Genomic DNA, 10,606 nt, shown 5'->3' with positions numbered 1-10,606 from the left:
CTGAAAATTCATTCTTTCTTCCTGATAATCTGAAAAACATTCTCGGATTCCTGTCATATGCCAGGAAGCTCCACTGTTTATATACCAAACCTCAGAGGAGGCAAAGCTTGCTAAGCAAGAGACTTCTTCTTCCAATCCGGAAGCTAACATAGAATAATCGAAATTCATGTCCCTTGTGCATTCTTCTGGAAATCTGCGTGAGTCCCCTTGAGTGGATGCCTCTACATCATGCTCTTGACCCATAGTCGATTTTCCTCTCCTGTTGCCAGATCTCTGCTCTGATACCATGTGAAAATTTCTAAACTGAAATTCTACTACATCAACTAATTTATTTCACCTACTTATTATTCACAATAAGTTATTTACAAAATCCCTTCAACAAATATTAAAATAAATTCTACTGTAGTTACTACACAGTTACCCAGAGAAAAATACATGCACAAGAACCAATCACATCAACACAGTTGTTTTTTGACAATTGTCCTCGGAAAAACCCAATGCGGGAAAACCGGTGCAGCAGATGAGGGATTTATTAATCTTCAGCAACTATTGCTTTTACAAGGAATGATTTTACAGAGAAACTGAAAGAAAACACCTGAGACTTTCCCTTCGAGACTTTTGACACTTTGTAGACCCTGCTCCCACTCCTGCGTCACTCAGCATGGCTCAGCGTGGCTCTGCGTCCCTCTGCGTGAGCCTACGTGAGGGCTACGTCTCTCCTCTAGACTGCGTCTCTCTCTGCATGTCTACCATTGTCCCTGCGTCACCTCCTCCTTAGTCTATGCTTGCTGTTGATGCCCTCCTCTTCCTCCACCCTGCAACTCTCCTTCTGAAATCGATCTCCTTTACTTGAGAATCGATTTTCCTTGAGATACTGAGTATCTGTCAGTGTGTCTCCAAATGATCCTCAAGTCTTCTCTTATACTTTTCCTGTTGATGAATCAGCAGTCGAGATTAAGTCTCCAATCAACAGCTACGATTAAAACAGACTTGATCCCTGTCTCTTAGAAATTTCTCACCCTTATCTTTATTAATACCCATTAATATTTTTATTTTCCTAAGTTTAGACTTAGGAACCCATTAAAAATATTAATTATTTTAATAACTCCTCATCCAAATGGACTTTATCAAAATGATTTCTGGGTCTTGGAGATCTCATGTGCCTTAGCCTCTCCTCCAAATTTCAAGGCTAGAGCACATCTAATGCTACCAAAAATCAACAAGATGTGCCCTCAAATAACCTTAAATCATCACATCAAAGAATGCCAATTATCCTTGATTTGTCCACCATAGGAGACTCAGATAATATGCACAGATAAACCAATTTAAATGACTCCGCAATCCAGTGAAAAACCATAACCAAAATATAACTTTAAGCCCAAACAATCCCCAAAAAATCAACCTATTGATTCAGATATGTGTGATTACTCCGAGCTACAGGAAATCTCTTTCAAAGATGTGTGAATGCTCTTGTACATGGAGGGTTGATGGGCCCTTGTTTTATGTAGGTCGAGGACACTTCTTGAGGGGGCAAGCCAACTTATACTTCAATCTTTGATCCTTTCAACATATAGAGTTAGTAGAGCATCTTCATAAATATTGTATAAATGGCTTTGACAATTAATATGGAGATCGATCATGAAAGCCAATATAGCAGTCAAAACGTAAACAAATAAGCAAAATAAAGTAGGTGTTCGAGGGTGGAAGGCAAGTTCCAAGCTTAGGTGAGGTAGATAAATAGAGCTTAAATTGCGATGTATCTTATTTATTTTATCCCCAAAATGATAGAAAATTCAAAATTCATATGCCTCTTTGAGTTCTTTAATCTGGATGAAAAGAGTTTATTTTAAACGTGATATTCTATTGTGTTAAGCTCAAACAAAGAGGATTCGCTACATATAGGTCATAGGTCATATTGCCTATTATCAATGCTTGTCTCAGTGCGAAAGTGCCTGCATCAAACTATGTCCAATGCGAATCAAGTGTCATTGAGCTTCTATTTAGTGTAGAAATGCAAAAAGGAACAATGTGGATAAGTGATATTATGAAACGAAGGAATTGTGCAGTTTAAACTACAAACCAAGGATTTGCTACATATAGGTCATAGGTCATATTGCCTATTATCAATGCTTGTCTCAGTGCGAAAGTGTCTGCATCAAACTATGTCCAATGCGAATCAAGTGTCATTGAGCTTCTATTTAGTGTAGAAATGCAAAAAGGAACAATGTGCATAAGTGATATTATGAAACGAAGGAATTGTGCAGTTTTTGTGGTATAGCATCACTAAACTACAAACCAAGGGGTGTGATGAATTTGATATAACCCCTTGATCAGTCAGGTGTGGATATGAGATAGAACACCCAGCAACTTACATCAGACCAACTTTACTCAGGTTCTTCTAAGCTGCCATTGATTTTCTTATGCATTCAATCAATCTTTAAAGAAAAATTCTGTTCAACTATCTCTCTCTCCCCATATATTTTCTTATGCATTCAATCAATCTTTAAAGAAAAATTATGTTCAAATCTCTCTCTCTCTGCCCCTCCATAGAGAGAGATAGGCCTTCATTTTAGTCCATGAAAAAAAAAATCAATCTTGGTGATGGAAAATTCATTAATTGCCACATTACCCAATGTCAATATTCAATATTCTATCGTTTGACTTAGCAGCAGAGTATTCTTAAAATCGATTCTTCGCAACTCCATATTCTCCATAGGCGGTAGTTTTCCAAATATTTCCAAGCAGTATTGACTAAAAGATGACTGTGATATAAGTGCAACACAGAACTTCTCTGATTTATTTCATAAGATATTTTGGACTCAACTCTAGAAAATAATAATAATAATCCTGGCATGCAAACACTGCAGCATCCTGAAGTATTAATCAACGGGACTAGGAAATGATACACGCAATACAACCCTCCATTTAGATGAAAATAAGGTCATAATGTAAAGGCATTACAACCGATAATGTGGATTCAAATATTGGCCCCACAGAATATGTCGCAAAGACTAGTACTTCGGCATGAGCAGCTTAAAATCCCTGGATTATTGTGTAAACTCCTTGGCACCAACAGAAAATTTCTGCACACCAACCCTGAAGCAGGCTTTGTTCTGCGCCATCAAATAGGGGGAAAAGACTTTTGGAATAGCAACCCCAAAAGAATCGATCTTCACTATAATGTATCCCACCAAACCATGTGTTCAATCTTTTCCCTTTGATGCTGTCAAAAGTTTTGAAACTCCCTCACACCCCAGGCTATTCAGTTCTCCTCAGTACTTTATAAACTCTCGGATTGGAGATAACCCTTAATATCTAGATTAATTACTTATTTAAATTACTTAGGCCCTGCCTACTTTTATGTGGAGGCATTTTCTATGAACCTTGGAATATATGATCTATAAATTAATCATTTCCAATAAGAGAGACAAATCCAGTGTGATGCTTAATAAATTGCATAAATGAAGAGGCCAGAACATCATTCCAACAGGAAAAAGATGTCATTGTTTAGATGAGGAATTTGTATTACTCTTCTGCTTGTGTATGTACAGAATTTACAATTGTTCCATGTCTGGGTAAAGTTTGTTCTGGTTTAAATAAACTGCAATCGCTTGTTATGGTTTAGAATACAGAGCATGACAACAATAGAACGAGCATAATGCGATTACCAATTAAAGGACCAGTTTAAAGGAATCTGATACTTCATAGAAGTTATCCTTTACTGTTGGCCACAATAGTTCAGGACATTGTGCATTAAGTGTGAACAGCCGTCCAGCACATGCAGTATATACAGCCACATTGTGCCGCAAAAAAGACGGACCTTGGACAGTATATTCTAGATTATAATATGTAATTTTCTGATTATTCAGATAGGCTTCCCGTTTCTTTGCATCTAAGAGTATTGCAGCGATGTTTTGGTTTCTTGAAACAATGAAATTACTGAGAATAGCCTCTCCTGCTTGCTTGGGCTCTCCTAACTTTTCAATGCTGTAAAAAGGAACACCGTCAGCATTAACTCATTCAGGTATATTTCAGTGTTTTGCAGAAGTCATGTCATATAGGCATTGCACTAATGAAATGGCTTTTCTTGATATATATATATATATATATATCAAGTGAAAGTTTATGCAAAATGAAAGAGAAGGATCATATGAGCTTACAGAAAGTTAGTAGGAACTGGAGCTACGATAACACTAACATTGAGCTCTCCATTTGAACCAGGAGGACCAAAAGCAACAATTGGTTCCCTCGCAGTTTGTCGTTGACGTACTCTATCCTGGAGTGGTGGAAGGCCAAGTGATCTTTCTTTTTCTGCTCTTTCAACAGCTCTATACAACAATGTTTGATCCCCAACCCAAGAAGAAGGATAAACAAACTCTGCAAAAAGTATTAAGAATTAACCTACATGCAAGAATTCTGCAATTAAGATATCAGGAAAGCAAGCAAGAATCCTTGAAATATAATGAGAGTAAATACCCTGCTGCTATCAGTAAAACGTTCTCTCGCTAAGAAACAAAAATATGAATTATACTTTCACACTCAAATTTCAATTGCAAGAAATCTCAACTCGAGTGAGACTTTCGCAAGTAAAAGAACCAACTGGTGACAATTTTGTCCCACTTATTATTCTTTTCAAAGTTTTTTATCCTCCAGTACATAAGGTCAGAGAATAATCTTTTACATCTAACCATCAGAGAAGTAAATGAAAATCGCATAGTTTCATACACGATCTATCATGTATTCCAGCACATTTCAACCATTATTAAAGCTCACAGAAAGACAATCCTCTATATATATATATAGATATAGATATTCTCATAGTGAAACAATATCAAAATGCAGTGTCAGGCATCTATAAAGCACAACAAACAGAGAAATGGAATGATGGGAGCTGTAAATATTGAATAGATGCAGAAGGCAACTTCCACAGAACTAGCATGAAAGGCAAGCACTTTGGGCAACATGATAGGATGCTGCCCTATGCAAGTAAGACTTGCAAGTATTGCTTGACGGTAACAAGGATACCTATTTCTTAAATAATCATAATGATATAATGAATACAGCACCATAGATATTGGGAGATGGAATGCATATTGAACTGATATATTATTTTCAACACTTAAAAAGTATCAGGCTAACAAAGCTCGTTATTTTAGTTTTGAGATTCCTTGCATAAGGTTTCAACAATATCAAACCTACATGTAGAAGTCCTGGTGCAAGTGCTCTGAGAATATCTTAGATTTTCTAGCATTTGGATCATTCATTACACCAATAGTGAAACAAGATCCCTACTAAACATCAGTTCTTTCCTTTTTAATACGACTTAATAGCATAGAGCTACTAGATTTGTAATCTTCTGAAACACTTCTTGGATACGTAGCACCATACCATTTGCAATTTAAATCCTATTAACATGAAAACATACAGTACTGTTGGAAGAGTAGGTCATAGAAGTGTATTGTTCTTCCATTGCACCTGCAAAGAGTGCCAACTGAACTTATCAAATTTTCAGTGTATATAGTATATACTCTTGCACCAAAACAGAACACACCCGCCATACTTGAATTATAGTGCCTTAGTGCCCCGGGCTGCTGTAATGGCATCGATCCTCATTATCACAACAATTTCAGACAAGTTGTCACAAGCCCCAAAGTCATGGGTCTCACATAAATCACCAAAGCCATAGCCAGCTTGGGAAAGTAATCTCACCATGACTCTCTAAAGGATAATACCTTTTCAAATGGAAATTATAAGAAATTCATTTGCAAAATACACCAAACTCTAAATTGGGAAGAAATTACTCATTATTAAAGCCCTTCCAATTAGCTTTCTGGTCCTGAAAAAGGAAAACATGGAAATTTCTTGTACAACAGATCATTTTTCCTCATGCTTAACCTTTTTTAATTAAAACCAAGCATCATAACTGCTTTGTGAATCTATCACCCACTTTCTAACCATCAAAAATCAGTTACAGATGCACAAAGAGAAGGTTACTAACCAAAAAACAGATGGCAATTTGAAGCCCTTAGGAACCAACTTCAGATACTCGAAAAGAGGATAAGAACAAAAAGCCTTTGTCTCGGCCATCAAGAATAAACAAATGAAATAATTCTGCATCATAAAAATTTGAAAGATGCAACAACTGCCCATCAAGTTTCAACAATCTCTCCAAAAGCAAGTTGACAAGAATCATTACTGAGTGCAAGTGGTCAAAGAGAAGGGGATCCTCCCATCATAGGGCTATTGTCTAAACAAAGTTTGAAGAGAACCTAGGCAGGCTAAGGAATTCAATCTCAGGTTCAAGTCATCCCAAAGCCCACCAATACCTTGTCCAGATCGTACTTTCCCTCATGACGCTTTTGCGTGGAGGTGGTTCCCTTGTCCCATAAACAAGGCGGTCTCATACACCAATTTGGTGTCTGGTTTGACCATGACCTTAAAATTGGATAATAATAATAATCCTCTATTGGGACTCCAACAGCCAAGATTAGATCTTAATCAATAGTTAGGATTAACTTGAAATCTATTTGTGTGTGTTTCTAAAACATTCACACCTTAACTTAATTAATTCTGATTAATTAGTCATATTTCTTAAGTTTAGACTTAGCAAGTATTTAAAAATTGACTATTAATCTATTAAGTCATTTCTAGGCGAAATTTCAAGAAACAATTTCTGGATTTTGGAGATCTCATGTGTTATAGCCTCTCCACAAAATTTCGTGGCTAAAACACATTCGATGCTACAAAAACTAACACTCCCTCTTAGCGAGAAATGTGTTCTAGAGTTGTTGCCCCCTGTAGCAACACCTTCTCTCTGCATCATCTCCTGTCACGCTGCTAATGTCTAGTTGTTGCTACCCACCAACTACTGTGCAACTCTGATATGTGTTGCATTTGTGCTACTGCTGACTCTGTTGAACTGCTGCCAACACTGCATCTGCACTGCAACTCCCTCTTCATTTGTTGTTGTTGCAACTGCAACATCTACAACTGAAAAGCATTCTAAATACTTAATCAATTGTGATCAGTATGATGCATCTGTCTCCCGAGTCTCTAACTGTTGCTAGTATCTACGTTGTCATTGAGGCATCTGCATTGTCGCTGACTCTGCGTTGTGCCACTTGCACTGTTGCCAACTCTTCACTGCGCTCCCCAGCATCTAACTGCAACTAGACTCTGCGTCTATCACTTTGGCATCTGACTACATCTACTGTCACTGGTCTATCCTGCTACTGAATACTGGCGGCTCTCGTAGCTAGGTATTGATTCAAGAGGTGGACCTCCTCAAGAATCCTGTCCATCTGTAACACTCTACAGTTACAGCATTAAATTACCCCATTTCACTCCTAGGGGTATGTCAGCAAACATGGCGAAGTCTCCCTCTAGCCTGGAGGAAAGCTTATCAATCTCTGCTGATGTTGCCAGTTGGTCCTACTTCTCCCCTTTGTCCTTCTTCCTAAGAGGACATTGGGTGTTGTAGTGACCAAGCTCACCACATCTGAAGCACTTGAACTTTGACAGGTCCTTCGTCTTCTTTCATTGCTCCCCGTCCCTAACTGTGACCCTTTGATGCGAGGGCCACATTCTCCTCCCCCTTCACCTACTTTGATCCACTATTGCTGCCACTGATGGAGCTCTTTACTCCAGCTCGTCTCAACTCTTGTTGCAAATTGGCCCACATCTTATCCCACCTTGGCAAGGTGTCCCTACCCAAGATACTTTGGACGAACACCTGACACTCCTCTAAGACATTGTTGAGTGCCAATCACACTAGCTTCGTGGGTTGACATAGTGCCCCAATAGCTACAAGTTGGTCCCGAATCTCTTGAATCCTGGTGAGGAAGGGGTCTATGTCTTCCCCTTTCTACGTCCTGGTGCATCTCAGCTTTTCCTCTAAGTACATCTTCCGCTGGTCGAAAGTGCCCTGGTACAACGTGGTAAGAGTCTCCCACATCTCTTTGGTAGTCCCTTTGCCAGCTATGTGTGAAACAATGTGATCTTGAACACCATCAAGGATCAACCTCTTCGCCCACGCCATCTCCTTTCTGTACTCCTTCAGTTGATCTGCACTCTTGCTATATAAATGAGAAAAATTGCATATTTGTGTATAAATGGATTGCATTCATATATATATATATGGTCAACAGGTTCTGTGACCACAAGTTCTGTCTCGAACAGGCTGGTCCAAGGTCTAAACCAGCAGTTTTAGGACAAAATAGACCTTTGGTCTAGTTCAGGCCCCTTCCCCTGTGACCTGCTCTGAACGGCCGGTTCTGGTCTGATTCAACAGTTTCGATAACATTATACTAACATTGATTACAGGTGTGAGCCCCCTTTCTTGTGATTGTTGTCTTTGCAGTGCCTTCTTAGTTTGCCCAATCCCTTCTTGATGATTTTCACTTCATTGACTGGGATTATCAGGTGGAGACTGGTGTCCATGCAAATATGGCAGAACCCAAATTACATAATCCGCAATTTGATAGTTTAAAGGCGAAATGGAATGGTGATCAAGAGAGGTTTTCAAACAAAATATCGATTTCACCAAGAATAATTTGTTATCTAAATGTTATAAAAGAATTCAAGAAATAATACTTGATAACCTAAACACTATGCTTGGCATGATCTCGACCAAGAAACGGTGAAGGGATTAAGTCTAGGTCAGTGTCATGCCCTTCACTGTGCTATTCCTCTTAGATATATATAATTGGATGATTCACAATGTTCATGTAGAAGGCCAACTTAACAAGAATTATACTTCAATTTGAAGCACTTGGTAGTGGGGCCTCCTTAGGTCACTGGTGAGGTTAACGAATTGTTAACCAGTTTACCAGGATTCCATTCTTGCTGAGCTCTGCCCCACCCAACTTTCGCAAGGTTCACAAGGTTCCCAAATTTCGTAAGATAGATGTTCGCACACTTGGAACCTAAGCCCAAAGAAGTCCGTGGTACAAGGTCCTTCCACAACCCTGCAGTGAATTTCAGGAGACTTCCTTTAAAACAAAGAGTTAAGCACTTAACCTGCGCCTCCCTAGCCTTTAGGAAGTTTAAAAGACTGATGTGTGTGTATATATGGTGACTGAGAACACTAAAGAAATGAGAAAATGAGAAATTGAAATGGTACATCACTTACACCCACCAAATCCATTACTGGTATCAATGCATCGCTTGTAGCCCCGGACAGGGTACACTGCATCAAGTTTAAGGTCCCGCGAGATCTGGGGTTCGAAACCCAGGAGCAGGCTGGTGATACCGCCTAAATTCCCTCCAATTGCAACAATCGACGCCCCAACAATTCCCAGTGCTAGCCGCCTGCTGAATGCATTGGCAAGGGACGAAAACTGGGCCGCAGGGTCGAGTTCAGAAGGTTGTCGAGCTTGAGCTTGGCTTCTGCCTGACGATGAGTCCGGGACAGGTGAATTTTCATTGGAGTTTGTGGTAGCAGCACAAAATACGCGTTGGCGCCGTTTGGAGCAGGCAACCACCCTACAATTTAGAGAGCCTGCCCTATTCAGAGGATGCAATAATGAGAATGCAAGCGATAACGGGCATGGAAATGATGAAGTGCTGGATATGTTTACATCCATGCTTAAAGCCACCAAGAATTTCCTTCATGTCCTTTACCCGCGACATTATATGTATTTTTTTTAAGAGTATAAAACTTCTAATTTCATTTGCACGGACGAGCTAGTGGCCAAGTTTACCAATTTGCCTCGACAAGATTTCTCTATTCTTTCTTTCCTTCTTTCCTTTTTAAAGCAAAATAGAATTACCTCAAATTTCATTTTTTAATTCATTCTGGATTTACTAATCTCCTAGAAGAATCAATTTTTTTTCACTTTAAGCCCGGTTTAATTTTTGTTGATTACTTTACATTATGTTACAATATCTCTCTCATATTAATTTTTTTAACTAGTTAGTATGTTTACATTATGTTACATCTCTATTATGTTACATCTCTACTATATTGGACTACAAAGCACATTTTCCGGCACAATAAAATTTATTATCTTAAAATTTATCACAATTTCATATAAATTTTAAAATTTAAATATTCTATTAAAATATAATTAAACGTTTTAATTAACATTTTAAAAAATAATAAAATTCTTAAAAAATTTACACAAACAAACCAAAGTATTCATCATCCACTTACACATAACATTGTTAGGTATGATATTCGTAATTTTTTTTAATTTTTGATAAACAAACCAAAGTATTCATCCATTTGCACAGAACATTGTGCATGTTCCTAGAAACTCTCTCTAGTTCAATATCGAAAAGATGTTGTTATGTTATGTAAACATTTTCAAATTACATAAAAATAAATAAATAAAATTATTATTACAATTATTAATTAAAACATTTTGACTTGGTAAAATTACATAAATAGAAAGAAAAATAAAATACAAATTAATAATTAAGCTAACATAAATTCGTCTTAATTTTGGATCTACTAAGTGCCCAAATGGATCAAATCTCTCTTTTCACTCTAAAAAGTGTTTGCACCTCAAGAGATTTGATCCCTCTCGATGCTTAGTAGATTTGGAGTTAAGATAGATCTAAACTGGTAATTGACTTAGTGAAGGAGTTGGTGCTCTCCTAGTAT

At 37.9% G+C, this 10,606-nt stretch overlaps 1 protein-coding gene across 3 annotated transcripts; it reads right to left on the bottom strand.

Annotated features, from left to right (window-relative positions):
* Nucleotides 1-3,636: 3,636 nt before the first annotated feature.
* Nucleotides 3,637-9,673, bottom strand: LOC149200136 (psbP domain-containing protein 7, chloroplastic-like). 3 transcript variants are annotated; one of them, XM_089402602.1, is made up of 4 exons: nucleotides 9,131-9,673; nucleotides 8,829-8,966; nucleotides 4,161-4,377; nucleotides 3,637-3,987 (listed from the first exon to the last, which is right to left on the bottom strand). In XM_089402602.1, exons 1-4 carry the CDS (start codon nucleotides 9,582-9,584, stop codon nucleotides 3,672-3,674), a joined length of 1,125 nt encoding a protein of 374 aa, XP_089258728.1. In that variant the 5' UTR covers nucleotides 9,585-9,673; the 3' UTR covers nucleotides 3,637-3,671. The 3 variants fall into 3 exon arrangements, with proteins under 3 accessions (XP_089258728.1, XP_089258729.1, XP_089258730.1); XM_089402603.1 differs by having other exon boundaries at nucleotides 9,137-9,670; XM_089402604.1 differs by lacking the exon at nucleotides 8,829-8,966 and having other exon boundaries at nucleotides 9,137-9,640.
* Between the last annotated feature and the right edge of the window lie 933 nt (nucleotides 9,674-10,606).

This window comes from Pinus tabuliformis, chromosome 2_1 (genome assembly GCF_031772625.1).
Source record: "Pinus tabuliformis cultivar Carrire ecotype Pingquan chromosome 2_1, CPIR1, whole genome shotgun sequence".
Classification (NCBI taxonomy): domain Eukaryota; kingdom Viridiplantae; phylum Streptophyta; class Pinopsida; order Pinales; family Pinaceae; genus Pinus; species Pinus tabuliformis.
Note: the sequence above shows the minus strand (reverse complement) of the source record. Positions and strands in the feature narration are given on the sequence as shown.